Source organism: Rana temporaria, chromosome 2 (genome assembly GCF_905171775.1).
Source record: "Rana temporaria chromosome 2, aRanTem1.1, whole genome shotgun sequence".
NCBI lineage: Eukaryota > Metazoa > Chordata > Amphibia > Anura > Ranidae > Rana > Rana temporaria.
This window is the reverse complement of record NC_053490.1, coordinates 72,209,912-72,225,183: the sequence shown is the minus strand read 5'-3', so window position 1 is coordinate 72,225,183 and position 15,272 is coordinate 72,209,912. Positions and strand designations below refer to the sequence as shown.

The following is a 15,272-nucleotide window of genomic DNA, read 5'->3' as shown; positions in this document are numbered from 1 at the left end:
TCAGCGAGCTGCTGAGATGGCTGCTCCCCGCCCCTCCACAGCTCATTGCTCCAATGAGTTTTTGAGGGAGCAGAGCATGAGCGATGCTGACTGACAGGCAGCATCTCTCCTCTCTGGGAGGTGAGAAAACCAAGCGTTCCGCAATGATCAGTGGCTCAGTTCTCAGTGAAGAGGTGGCGGGGGACAGATGCAGCATCGGTCTGATGCTGCATCCACCTAGGTAAGTATGAATACCCCATAAAAAAAAAAACATACTTCTCGTTTAATAATAGTTCAGGCTATAGTACTTACAGTGGGGAAAATAATTATTTAATCCCCTGCACATTTTGTAAGTTTGCCATTTACAAAAAAAATGAAGGGTATGTAATTTGTATCATAGGTGTATTTTAAAGATAGAATATCAACCAAAAATCCAGAAAAAAAACATGATACAAATGTTATAAATGGAGTTTCAGTTTAGCGAGTAAAATAATTATTTGATCTTCTACCAAGCAACAATAATTCTGGCTCCCACAAACTGGCTACAGTATGTGCTCATGTGGTACACAGATCCGTCCCGTCAATTGCTCCTAATGACAACTCTTTATGTGTATAAAAGACACCTATCCTCAGAATCTTTTGCTTATAATTCAATACTCCTGATCATGGGCAAGACCGAAGAGCTGTCAAAGGATGTCAGGGACAAGATTGTAGACCTGCACAAGGCTGGAATGGGCTACAAGACCATCGGCAAAAAGCCTGGTGAGGAGACAACTGTTGGAGCGATTACTCGCAAATGGAAGAAAACAAAATCAATCGCCCTCGGTCTGGAGCTTCATGCAAGTTTTTCTCTCATGGGGAAAGGTTGATCATGAGAAAAGTGAGGGATCAGCCCAGAACTGCACAGTAGGAGCTTGTGAATGATCTCAAGACAGTTGGGACCACAGTCACCAAACAAACCATTGGTAACAATATGCCGCCATGGATTGAAATCATGCAGCGCCCGCAAGGTCTCCGTCCTCAAGAAGGCACATGTACAGGTCCGTCTGAAATTAGCCCATGAACATTTAAATGATTCAGAGAAGGATTGTTAGAGAATGCTGTGGTAAGATGAGACCAAAATTTAGCTCTTTGACATTAAAGTGTTGTTAAATGCACAACAATATAATCAGTGCGTATATTCAGTAAAGTGTGCTCTTTATACTCACTTTGGAACCTAAGAGATCAATCCTCCACACTGTGTAAAAAGGCTGTTTGATCCTGTCTTCTCTGATCTTACCCTGCTTCCATCGTCCCCAATCTATCTGCTGACAGAACAGAGGCTAGGGAACAAGCTGTACATGATCAGTTTGGTATGTATTAATAGAGTGTTTTCTTATTGTGAGCAGCGCAGGCCCAATCTGCACTGTCCACACAGAGGGTCAGGGGTCCTGCAGCCTGATAGGACAGTCTGAGTAGAATGAAAACTCTTCCTACAAACTTTAACCAGACACAGATAGAGGTCACATGTGTACTGTGGGAGACCAGATATAGTGAATGCAGGGTCCTGGGTTTAGTAACACTTTAACGTGACTCGCCATGTTTGGAGGAAGAAAAATACTGACTATGACCCTAAGGACCCATCCTTACAGCCAAGCACGGACATGGAAACCTTTATTTTTTATGGCTCTTTCTCTGCTAATGATACGGATCGACTTTGCTGCATTGAGTGGCCAATGGGCAGGTCCATGTATTGTAAAATCTTGGATGAGAACCTTCTTCCCTCAGGCAGAACACGTAAGATGGGTTGTGTATGGGTCTTCCAGCATGACAATGACCCAAAACATGCGGCCAAGGCAACAAAGGAGTGGCTCAAGAAGAAGCACATCAAAGGGTAATTTCACCTTTACAGAAAAATCTGTAAGGGGAAGTTACACAGGACCCCCTCCTCAGCCCCCACGGTTCCGCTGAACTGCATGGTGGCGATCTGCCTTTATGAGCCCCGGTATAGCCGCCTCACGGGTCCGGTGCTTATAAATCGAATTCTAATTCTAAGCACCGGACCCGTGAGGCGGCTATACCGGGGCTCACATTGGCAGATCGTCACCATGCAGGTTAGCGAGACCGGGGGGGGCTGAGAAGTCCTGTGTAAGTTCGCCTTACAAATTTTTCTGTAAAGGTGAACTTAGACTTTAAGGTCATGAAGTGGCCTTGCCAGTCTCCAGACCTTATCCTATAGAAAATTTATGGAGGGAGCTGAAACTTCAAGTTGCCAAGCGACAGGCAAGAAACCTTAAGGATTTAGAGAAGATCTGTAAAGAAGAGTAGACCAAAATCCCTCCTGAGATTTGTGCAAACCTGGTAACCAACCACAAGAAACGTATGTGCTTGCCAACAAGGGTTTCTCCACCAAGTGCTAAGCCATATTTTGCTTGGGGATCAATACTTATTCTACTCACTGGACTGTAACTCAGTTTATAACATTTGTATCATGTGTTTTTTGTGGATTTTTGGTTGATATTCTGTCTCTATTATTTAAAGTACACCTGTGATAAAAATGATAGAACCTTAATTTCTTTGTAAGTGGGCAAAATGTACAAAATCTGAAGAGGATTAAATAATTATTTTCTCCATTGTATGCAGTACTTATGGTACAGACAGCACAGGTTTATTAGGGTCCCCAAACCTTGATGAGCTGTACTACTATACTGTAGAACAGGCTTTCTCAACCTTTTAATATTTCACGTTAACCCTAGAGGAACCCCAAAAATAATTTTCATGTCTCAATGAACCCTTAGTAAACCAATTCACCAGGGCTCAATAGGAGCAAAGCATCTTATATTGGTGGTCAATGCGAAAGAATGGCCCTCTTAAAGTGGTGCTCAGAATGCCACCCTTAAAGACAGCTAAAAAGATATTTGGGGTCACGCAGCTGGCTTTGCCAAGTGGTGTTGAACCTTGAACTCTGTCGGCATCATCAATTAGGTGGTTCATCAGCCCCAGATCAAGGAACCCCTAGTGACCTCTGGAGGAACCCCAGGGTTTCACTGAACCCTAGTTGAGAGTGGCTCTGTAGAATATATATATTTTATATATATTTCTATATATATTTTTTTCTATATATATATTTTTTTGCACATACAGGATCTGATTGCCTGTTTTGCACATTATTTCATTGCACTTTATGCCGTTTTTGCACATTATTAGATTAGTAATTATTAATTAAGTAAGCACCCTATTTTTCTTACGTAGAATAGCCATCCCCATTAAACCAGGCCTGTTAGTGGTATAAAAATACCAAATATTGCTACAGGTAATATGATCAATCAAATGAACACCTTTCTACCTGACTGTTACCAAAGATAAGCCTGCTAAACATCAACAACATGAAATATCCTGTCAGTTAACAAAATTTTATTTTGTTATTTTAATGTTTGCCTCCCAGACACATCAAAGTATGACAAATTGAAAATGAAATGCATTCCGACTCTGTTTTTCAGGTACGGCTACTGGAACTGTCCCAACATCCGTTTTATCCTACTCTGATTACATATCCAGGCCTGAGGAGCACACCAGCGTTCTGAGGTTTGATAAGGGGGAAGAGGAGAAAACGTGCCGTGTGGTGATCATAGACGATTCATTGTACGAGGAAGCTGAGACTTTCAATGTTACACTAAGCATGCCTATGGGAGGAAGGCTGGGCACTGAATTCCCTTCTGCTCAGATCATGATTCTACCCGACAAGGATGATGGTAAGAAACTTCTTAATCTACTAATGTATACTATTCTTGAAGGTGTCTTCGGCGTGCAAGGCTTTTGAAGTAGTAGTGCACAGAGGAATGTAGGAAGGGGAGTTATATGCTTGGTTCTTCCAGTGATTAAAGATGAAGTTTAGGTATGAACATTTTTGCATAGTTATTAAGGCATCTTGGACCAATGTAATTATGTACAGTATATGATATACCGTATTTATCGGCGTATAACACGCACATGCGTATAACACGCATCCTAATTTTAAGAGGGGAGTTAAAGGAAAAAATGTTTTCACAGCCCCCTCCCCAGTACACAGCCCCCCCCCATCCATTATACATCCCCCCATCCAGTACACATCCCCCTATCCATTATACATCCCCCCATCCATTATACAGCCACCCTCCCCAGCCATACAGCCCCTGTCCATTATACATCCCCCCATCCAGTACACAGCCCCTCATCCAGTATACATCCCCCTATCCAGTACACAGCCCCCATCCACTATACATTCCCCCACATCCACTATACATCCCCCATCCAGTACATAGCCTCCCCATCCATTATATATCCCCCCCATCCAGTGCACATCCCCCCCATCCATTATACATCCCCTATCCATTATACAGCCCCCATCCATTATACATTCCCCCATCCAGTACACAGCCACACTGCACTCCCATGAGACCCCCAGTCTCCTAGGACAGTGCTGCCAGCATTCTCTACAGTTAAGTAAAAAAAAAATCACTGTCAGCCCCTTCCACACTGCTCCTCCTGTGTCACTCCTCTTGCAAACTGAAGCTTCCATCTACCTCAATAGCTCCGTTTTCTTTCACTGACCTGGTCACATGACTGCTCTCCTCTGATGTTACACAGTAGGTCATGTGACTGCTCTCCTCCCTCAAGCAAAGCTACACTCAGAGGAGAAGGAGGAGAGCAGACAGAAAAAACGGAGCTATAAAGATATACAAGCTTCGTTTTACAATGACACTGACACAGGAGGAGCGGTGTAGAAGGGGCTGGCAAGTGACTTTTTTTTTGCGGGGAGCAATGTTCCATGGCCAGGGTATGCAGGACTGCCAGCCTGACACCTCCCCAATGGGTGGCTCCTGGGGTGAACTGCCCGACCCCGACCCTATTGGTAAAACACGATATCGGCGTATAACACGCAGGCACTGTTTACCCTCTGTTTTCAGAGGAAGAAAGTGTGTGTTATACGCCGATAAATACTGTACTTAGTTGATCTTCATGGAAGCTCGAAATCAGTTTAGTAGGAATCGCTACTAGAGTGATTGTCGCTGGTTTCACGGTCCTGTGCCGAGAGGTTGTCCTGCTGCTTAACAAACACATAAGGTCACTTGCTTGGCATGGGCTCCATTCAGAGAACACTTTGCATTTTCTTTGCAAACCCTTCTCTGATTGAACAAGGTAGACATTGTGATGTCACCGCCCCTTCTCTTCACCTTGTCCAATCAGGGAACACTGAAAGAAAATGATGTTTAGGAGCCCTTAAAGTTTATAAAGTATAATAATAATACTAATAATGTTCTTTAGTGACTTTTAGGCCCCTTTCACACTTGTACAAGTTGTCCCACGATTTGGGACTGTAAAGTAGCATGACAAGTCGTTCCTCATGATTTCCAGTGACAACCATTCATATTAGTACGACTTCAAGTCGTTCCAACTTCAAAGTAGTCCCTGCACTACATTGGTCAGACTTTGAGGCCCCATACACACCATAGAATCTATCCGCAGATAAATCCCATCAAATGGGTTTCTGCGGATAGATCCTATGGTGTGTACACTCCGTCGGATATTTATCCGCGGATAAATCTCCCCTGGGATGGATTTCCAGCAGATGGATATTTGCTGACATGCTCAACAAATCCATCTGCTGGAATCCATTCCAACGGATGGATCCGCTCGTCTGTACAGACTTACCGGATCCATCCGTCCAAAGGGATTCCCCGCACGCGTCGTAATGATTTGACGCATGCGTGGAATTCCTTATATGACAGCGTCGCGCCCGTCGCCGCGTCATAATAGCGGCGACGGCGCGACACGTCATCGGCAGAGGATTTCAGCGCGGATTTCAATGCGATGGTGTGTACACGCCATCGCATAGAAATCTTCTGAAATCCTCGAGAGGATTTATCCGCGGATACGGTCCGCTGGACCGTATCTGCGGATAAATCCTCTCGTGTGTATGGGGCCTTATACGAGTTACACAGGCATTCCCTAAAATCACTTGAAGCTTGAAGAGCTGGTCCACCCAACAGAGATAGGTCAGGCCAGGATCTCACCATTGTGAGACAGAAGAAACCATTTAGTAGCTTGGAGCTTCAGTAGTTTTTTTTTGGTGTTAAAATCAGAAAACACGGAACTGCAATTGTTGGTCAAATGTGCTAGCTCCTTTCCCAGTACCTGCCTTGTCATTGACCTGGAACAAGCATGTTTATAGCAAGTATGCCATTATACTTGATCCAGTTCATTAGGTAGGGCAAACACAGTTCTAAGGCTTTTACCTGTAAACACACAGTATCTGCATATTGGCTTTCATATATTTCTATATGTGAGAATACTCTTTGCACTCTCGGTGCTTACATTCCCTGAAATCACATCAAAATCACGGCAAAGTCGCTGTAAAATTGCGGCAAAATCGCACGACTTTGAAGTATCTCTAGTATGAAAGGAAACAAAAGACAAAAACTTAAAAACATATACAACGAAAGGAACAGTTAGGTGAAGGCTTATCTAAAAAAAAAAAAAAAAATTATGTTGATTTGAAAATGTTTAAAGAAGGTAAATCTCTGATGTGCGTAGGAAGATAATTCCAGAAGTTTTGGGGCATAAGAAGAAGGTGTGAAGGTTACACTATTAAGGTTATGATATTAAAGTATAACTAAAGCCAAAACTTTTTGTTTGTTAAAGCAGGAGTTCTCCCATAAATGTTTTTTTACCCTTAGATACCCTTAGATGGATGCTCATTTAGTCTAGGGGAATGGGCTAGTTGTTTTAAAATCCGAGCAGTACTTACCGTTGTAGAGGGCGATCTTCTCCGCCACTTCCGGGGTATGGGTCTTCGGGACTGGGCGTTCCTTCTTGATTGACAGTCTTCCGAAAGGCTTCCGACGGTCGCATCCATCGCGTCACGAGTAGCCGAAAGAAGCCGAACGTCGGTGCGGCTCTATACTGCGCCTGCGCACCGACGTTCGGCTACTTTCAGAAAATCGTGACGCGATGGATGCGACCGTCGGATGCCTTTCGGAAGCCTGTCGGAAGACTGTCAATCAAGAAGGAACGCCCAGTCCCGCAGCCCATACCCAGAAGTGGCGGAGAAGATCGCTCTCTAAAAAGGTAAGTACAGCTTCGATTTTAAAACAACTAGCCGATTCCCCTAAACTAAATGAGCATCCATCTAAGGGTAAAAATAGCAATTTACCGGTGAACCTCCGCTTTAAGGATGGAGTGGAAAGTTTTGTTGTCTGTGCCCCCGTTAAGGAGATTCACCCTCTCTATTTGTACTGTTTACCATTATCATTAAAAGTGAAAATAAAAGAAAGTCACAACTGTTGGATTGTCCCTAGAAAAGTAATAGAGGGGCAATCTTCCAATGGGGACACTAGTTCTGGTGACCTGGGGGTCCCCAAGAATTCCCTTACCTTCTTCTCACTTCCTGTTTGGCTATGGGACAGGAAGTGAAAGACAATCTCTGCAATGGGACACAGATGGCGGAAAAAAATCTGACAGGGGTTATAACCCTCCTTTACTCTATGCAAAATGAAAAAATAAATGTTTTGCCTATAGTCCTGCTTGAAGTTTTTTTTTCTTTTTCAATTGAACCTGTTTCCATATGAGAGCCCCTTGCTGCCCTGCCTGCCCATATCCTTTAGGCCCTGTACACACGGTCGAACATGTCCGCTGAAATTGGTCCGCGGACCAGTTTCCACGGACATGTCCGACCGTGTGTATGGCCTAGCGGACAGGTTTCCGGCCTAGCGGACAGGTTTCCAGCGGACAAAAGTTTCTTAGCAAGCTAAGAAACCTGTCCGCTGGAAACATGTCTGTCGGACATGTCCGATGGTTAGTACACCTAATCGGACATGTCCGCTGGTTATGACGTGTAACCAGCGTCGCGAAATCCCACGCATGCGTCGAATTGATTTGACGCATGCGTGGAAGCATTGCACTTCCGTGTTTGAGAACGTCGGTGTCTTCTACGTCACCGCGTTCTCTGTCCGCGGGGATTTTGGTCTGATGGTGTGTACACACATCAGACCAACGGACAATTCAGCCTTGTCCGCTGGAAACGGTCCATCGGTCATGTTTCTTTGGACATGTACGGTCGTGTGTACAAGGCCTCAAAGTCTTGAAGTTGCTAGTATCATTTTTATTTACCATGAAAAGTCCTATAAAGTTATATCCCATTCCAATGCATCGACTCTATTATTCGTGTTATATTCTTCTTTTTTATGAATACATGTTATGTTTGGAAACAGGAGGCTTCTGTAACATCTGAGCAGGCATATGTATGTCTTTGGTGGATGTGTTTTATGTAATTATGTGACATTTATATCCAAGATCAGTCGGTTCTATTAGTGTCTCTGAGCTCCTTGTACAGATGAAGTGTGGGCTTGCTGACTTTCCACTGTACATCCATGATTACTTTACATCAGCTCAACTCCCACCTGATCCACCCTATAAAGTCAGCACATTGCTGAAACCCAGGGTGAGTGCTATGGAGGAGGATATATTTGTATGTGCTGTCAGGGAAGACATATTAATCAATGACAAGCTAAATTGTGCAGCTCATTAGAGCAGAACGCTGGAGTGGACACTGAAAACAGCACAATTCTTTGCAGTTCTTTGTAGTGTTCATTGAAATGTTTACTTGCCTGTCTTCGATGAATGCTCATTATTATAAACAAGCAACTCTTAAGGACTGAAAATGATGTAGAATTCCTTTAATCGTGAACTGTGGAACATTTAGCTATATATCACCTGCTCCACTAACATTGTCAGAACTTCAGAGGATAGAAAGCTGGGAGGTGCATGATGGGTTTTAGCGTTGTATAGGGCCAAAGATTCCACTTTAAATGCATGCTGATGATTGAACAGGTAAAATACAAAATTAGGTTGATTTACTAAAACTGAAGAGTGCAAAATCTGGTGCAGCTGTGCATGGTCACCAATCCGCTTCTAACTTCAGTTTGTTCAATTAAGCTTTGACACATAGACATGTGCACAGGGTGTGCCAAGTTTGCCTGGGCACACCCTAATCACCCCCGTGCGGTGCAGATTGGCCCCTGCTTCCTGTCTCCCACTGCAATACTGCCACTACTGGGGAAGGTGCTGGTAAACAGGGCCGGTGCTACCACTAGGCAAACTAGGCAGCCGCCTAGAGAGCACTGCTTCCTAGGGTGCCCGGCCACTGGTGTTCCTACTGTCTTCTCTGTGCAGAAAGCAACTAAGTCTCAGCTTTAGCAGGCAGCCGCCGCTCCATTCGCACATAGTGTCAGAGGCGCGATCGGGGGACTGTGTCTGTGTCCCGACTCCCGAATGAGTGGAAGCAAGCAAACATTAATTGATGGGCACTGGTAGGCTGCATTTGATGGGCGCTGCTGTGGCTGCATTTGATGGGCGCTGGCGAGGCTGTATTTGATGGGTGCTGGTGAGGCTGCATTGATAGGCACTGGTGAGGCTGCATTTAATGGGTGCTGGTGGGCTGCATTTGATGTGCGCTTTATTAAAGCGGTTGTAAACCGCATAAACTTTTTTTTTTTTTTTTTAAACCTGCAAAAGGCAAAAGGCATAGTCGGCTACTAGCCGATTATGAAATACTTACCTCGGAACGAGGTGACCACCACTTACCTGGTCCACGCCGAGCAGGATGTCATCTTGCTCCGGCGTGTCTTCCGGGTATCGCCGCTCCAGCGCTGTGATTGGCTGGAGCGGCGATGACGTCACTCCCGCGCGTGCGCGGGAGATTTAAAATCGTCAGGGTCCGGCGGATGCCGGTCCTTTCGCCGTGGATTCCCCCCTGCGCATGCGCCGCCCGCATTGCGGGGGGAATATCTCCTAAACCGTGCAGGTTTAGGAGATATTCTCCTTACCTACAGGTAAGCCTTCTTATAAGCTTACATGTAGGTAAATGTCAAAATAGTGGGTTTACACCCACTTTAAAAAGATGGGGTATACATGAGAAGGGCGCTTTTGACACTTTTTTAAACCATTGACATTTATACAGCGATCAGAGCTATAACTAGCCATTGATTACTGTATAAATGTCATTGGCAGGGAAGGGGTTAAATGTGTTCTCTGACTGTGTGTTCAAACTGTGGGGGGATGAGACTGACTAGGGGAGTAAACCGATTGGTGTTCCTATATACTAGGAACACATGGTCTGTCTCCTGTTCTCTGACAGGACATGGATCTGTGTGTTTAAACACACAGATCCACATTCCTACTCGATCGCGAGTGCCTGGCGGACATTGCGGCTGCCAGGCACGCGCATCGGTTCCTCAGTGACGCGGTGGGCACGCACGCGCGCCCCCATACCTGCCGCAAGCTGAGTACGTCATATGACGCCTGCCCAGGATGGGAGATCCCATTTGCGGACGTCATTTGACAATAGCTGAGTAATGAAGTGGTTTAAAGTACAGACTGAACCAGATTCATCCTGTGATAGCAAGTAGGCATGTGCATAATGGAAACATGTATTTAGTTTTGTATAGATTCGTTATGTTACTAATTTTATTGCGTTTCAGAATTTGTTTAGTTTTGGTTTCGGAATTTGTTTTCGATTTAAATTTCGTTGTGTTTATTAATTTTCGAACAAACTCCAAATTTTCTGAAAATTCGGATCGGTTGAAAAATAATTAAACAATTCAAATTCTGTGTGAAGAATAGCTGGTTGTTAAGCAGCAGGCCAGGATTTTTTTTTTTCTTTTTTTAAACAATTTTGTATTGCCAGCATTGTTTTGTTTAGATTTCAGCTGTCAGTGGGGAAGCCCATCATCAGCTGTTAAGGACACTGCGGCTAGCTTCCCTGCTTGCTGCTTAACAATCAGCTATTCTTCACACAGAATTTGACCATTTTTGATCGATCTGAATTCTAATTGTTATGAAAATTTGGAATTCGTTATAAAACTAATTAGCAAAACTAATTAACGAAACACATTTTTAACATACAGTTGTGTGAAAAAGTATTTGCCCCCTTTCTGATTTATTTTTTATTGTTTTGCATATTTGTCACACTTAAATGACTCAGATCATCAAACATATTGTATTGTTACACAAAGATAACTTGAGTAAATACAAAATGCAGTTTTTAAATAATGATTTAATTTATTTAGGCAAAAAAAATGTCCAAACCTGCCTGGCTTTATGTGAAAAAGTAATTGACCCCTAAACGTATTAACTGCTTGTGCCACCCTTGGCGGCAACAACTGCAATCAAGCGTTTGTGATAACTGGCAATGAGTCTTTCACATTGATGTAACAAGATGCCAAATTTTTTGTCTCATCAGTCCACAGAATATTTGCCTAAAAGTCTTGGAGGTAATCAAGATGTTTTTTTGGTAAATGTGAGGTGAGCCTTTGTGTTCTTTTTGGTCAGCAGTGGCTTTGGCCTTGGAACTCTCCCATGGATGCCATTTTTGTCCAGCCTCTTTCTTATTGTGGAATATCACCTGAGCAAATGAGGCTTGCAGTTCTTTAAGCCTTGTACACACGACCGAGTTTCTCTGCAAAAACCAGCAAGTAACTTGCTGGGAGATATTTTTTTGCCGAGGAAACCGGTCGTGTGTACATTTTCGTCGAGGAAACTGTCGAGAAACTCGACGAGCCAAAAAGAGAGCATGTTCTCTATTTCCTTGATGGGAATGGAGAAAATTGGCTTGTCGAATTCCTCGACAGCCTAACAAGGAACTCGACGAGGAAAACGATGTGTTTCGCCCGTCGAGTTTCTCGGTCGTGTGTACGAGGCCTTAGATGTTGTTCTGGGTTCTTTTATGGCCTCCTAGATGAGGTGTCGACATGCTTTTGGAGTAATTTTTGTAGGCCAGCCACTCCTGGGATGGTTCACCACTGTTCCAAGTTATCTCCATTTGTGAATAATGGCTCTCCCAGTGGTTCACTGGAGTTCTAAAGCCTTAGAAATTGCTTTGAAACCCTTCTTAGACCAATCCATGTACATTACTTTGATTCTAATCAATTCTATAATTGTTTTAGATTGTAACATGATGTGTGGCTTTTTGTGATCTCTTAGCGTGCTTCACTTTGTCAGACAGCTTCCTTGATTCAACAGGTCTGGCAGTAATAAGGCCTGGGTGTGGCAAGTGAAATTTAGCTCAGTTTTCCAAAAAATTGTGGTTAATAACAGTTCATTCATGATTCAGCATGATAGGGGGCAATTACTTTTTCACACAGGGCCAGGCAGGTTTGAACAGCTTTTTTCCCTTAATAAATGAAATAATAATTTAAAAAATGCATCCTTGGATTTACTCAAGTTATTTTTGTGTAATATTAAAATGTGTTTGATGATCTAAAGCTAAATCATTTAAGTGTGAGAAATATGCCCAAAAAAAAATCAGGAAGGGGCAAAAAATGTTTCACACAACTGTATTTCAACTAAATTTGTTACTATTCCTTACTGTTTAATTTGGAGATTAATCTTCGAATAACCAAAAATTTGTCCGAATTTGTATTCGGACCGAAACAAATTGCACATGTCTAACAGCCAACATAATAGGTGTGTACAGCCCATTACTTTAGGATGTGCATCCCAAAGCTCAAACACATATGCGTGTGTGTATATATGTACAGTATATATACTGATGGTGTCAGTAGAGTAGCATATGGTGTCAGTAGGGCAGAGATTGACGTCAGTAAGGCAGTGGCTGAGGTCAGTTTTTTTTTTTAGTATTTAATTTGTTATTATTTTTTTTACAGAGCCCCATTAGGGGGCTTTGGTGAAATATCAGGGGTCTAAGCAAGGGGAATCTGCACCACAAGGGGTGATTAGAGTGTGCCCAGACACACCTGGCACACCCTGTGCGCACACCCTATGGCCAGCATAGATATGACTGTGGTCCTCATCTGTTGTCTATCTTTTCAGTTACCATAGTGCCACCTGAAGAGAAATGGAAAATCTACTGTCAAAAAAACTCACTGAAAATGTAGCAGCCTCCTTCATCAGCCTCTTTAACTTTGGCCTTTTTTATAAATTAAATCTCTATGAATAGTTCCTTGTGAGATTAGGAGCAAAGAACAAGTGAAGGGAGAGGATGTGAGATAGTGAAACAAGTTCCATTAACGTTTTAGGCAAGCTGTCACAGACTTATTTATTTATTTTTTCAATGGATGGAAGAGGGCCAAAGAAAATGAACTGTACACAGAAATGCTGGCAAAGGCTGCTAAACTGGGAAACCAAGGACAGCTCTCCGACAGTGCTGAATTAACAATTGTTACATGAATGTAGTGTCAAATAAAACAAATGGCACTCATTTGGCCTACGAGACTGCTCTGTTTTGGAATGAATAAGCTGGCTTAAGCCTTAGCAGTTTATTTTCTGATAATGTACAACACTCCTGTGTTTCTCGTGCCCCGCACATTCCCTGTCTCGTGTAACGCTTCACCATTTCGTGTGAGGCGCTGCCAATTTCCATGGAGCACAAAAGACATATTTTGTAGCCTGAATGGCGGCGAATAATATAAATGAATACACTGCCCTACATATTTCACAGGTGCAATGACCTTGAAGCCAATGCTAGAAAATGTACTTTACAAAATATATGACCCATAGTGCACTGGACCTCTTATAAGGCAAGCGGAGAAGAAGACAATTGGAGGTGTTGTCCATAGCAAACAATCGTATTCCTACCCTTATTTTTCTACCAAGTTAAAAAATGCTGTGTAATCTTTGAATGCTTTCAACAAGGGACACCACCTGTTTATAGAAGATTAGTATGACAGGAGCCTAAGCTGGTTGAGTGTGAAGAAACCAGATTATAGAGCAACTGAGATGACTAAAACATCAGCTCTCTGAAATGCAAAGCCTATGGAGACTCTCAGGCATATTCAAGTGTAGCGCCCCCTGGGTCTTCTAGGGACAGGACAACACCTCCAGAGGCAGAGAGTTCCCAGGTCTGAGTCCATAGTTATAATGGGGAGCTCTGAACAGAAATTGGGTGCTAGTACTTTTGATATTTTCAAAGCTTTAATGTAGAACTTGGAAGAAGAAAGTAGGAGATCATTTGGACTGCTTGGAAAAAGTACAGATTCACAGTACCAAAACTTTAAAGCCGACGTAGCAGAACTGCAAACACATTTCACATTGTAGAACAAGATCCAGCTTTACAGTGTTAGAACCTTTAAGCTGACCCGGCAACACTGTAAGCACGTTTTTTTGATCTACAGAGAGACCAGCCTTCATCCTAGCTCTTTCCAGCAAGGGTCCTCCCCTGGATCTTCTCTATTTGGCTTGGCTTCTTACACGCTGGGCAAGACAGCCTAGGGACCACCTCAGGTTTAGTAGGCTCCAGAAAGGCTTCTGGGCCTACTTGCAGAGCTCACTTCAGCAGCACGTCCCCAGGCCAAGAGGGCCTGAGACAAGAGAGCGAGCACAAGGCCCCATCCAAATATATATCCTCTCCCAGAATGCACTAGTGGCCAAGAACCTCATACTGGGCTTGCTGGAAGAAAAATAAATATCCATAACACAACCTTTGTACTGTCATACTGGCCTGTGGTACCAGTGACACCTACTGGCGACAGTGAGAAATGCACAACCTAATTGAGATTAGGGAAAGACCAGATAAACTGTATAATCAATCTGAGCTGCCTACAGCTCAGTCAAAAACTAAATTTACATTAAAAAGCCCTAATTTAGGGCTACACTAGGCAGTGAGCACAAGAGGTGTGAAAAGTATAAAGCTGGCCATAGATGGGCCATCTATGGGCAGGCTGATTGTACTCAAGTTGATCCATCGATTGACTGGGTGCAATCAGCATTTCGTATTTTAGCATGCGATTAATGCCAGTGGCTATAGCTGTTAGCAGTAATCATTGTGCTCCCCCAGCAAGGACGGCTCCCTGCACCATCCCCGCCGGGAGAACACAATAACTCTGCGGAAGGGATTTCCTCATCAACACTGATTGTGATGTTTGGGGAATCAAGAGATTTTCTTTCCTGAAATCGCATAATCTATGGATTACATATTACAGTTTACTTTAGTCAGATCACTTAAAGTGAACCTGTGCCCAGACTATGCACATTGAAGTATTAACATATTCTAAAGTAGTAACAATCCCTCATTTAAGTCTGTAGCTATAGGCATTGTGCATAAATTACTGTTTATAGAAGAATTCTAGGTATGGATATTTTATACATAGTTACTTTGGTCCAGCTTCGACCAATGTAACTATATACGGGTGGTCCCCAGGTTACAAACAAGATAGGTTCTGTAGGTTTGTTTTTAAGTTGAATCTGTTTGTAAGTCGGAACAGGTACATTTTTTGCTTTCAAAAGATTATTATTTTCCAACAAAAGAATAACAAAATAAA

General features: G+C 43.2%; 1 protein-coding gene across 1 annotated transcript in view; it reads left to right on the top strand.

Moving 5' to 3' along the window:
* The window catches only part of FREM2 (FRAS1 related extracellular matrix 2), a 249,492-nt gene that overhangs the window by 139,672 nt on the left and 94,548 nt on the right, over positions 1-15,272 (top strand). The window contains exon 6 of the mRNA XM_040340373.1: positions 3,459-3,710. Within this exon, the coding sequence (XP_040196307.1) occupies positions 3,459-3,710 (252 nt within the window). The remainder of the gene's footprint in view (positions 1-3,458; positions 3,711-15,272) is intronic.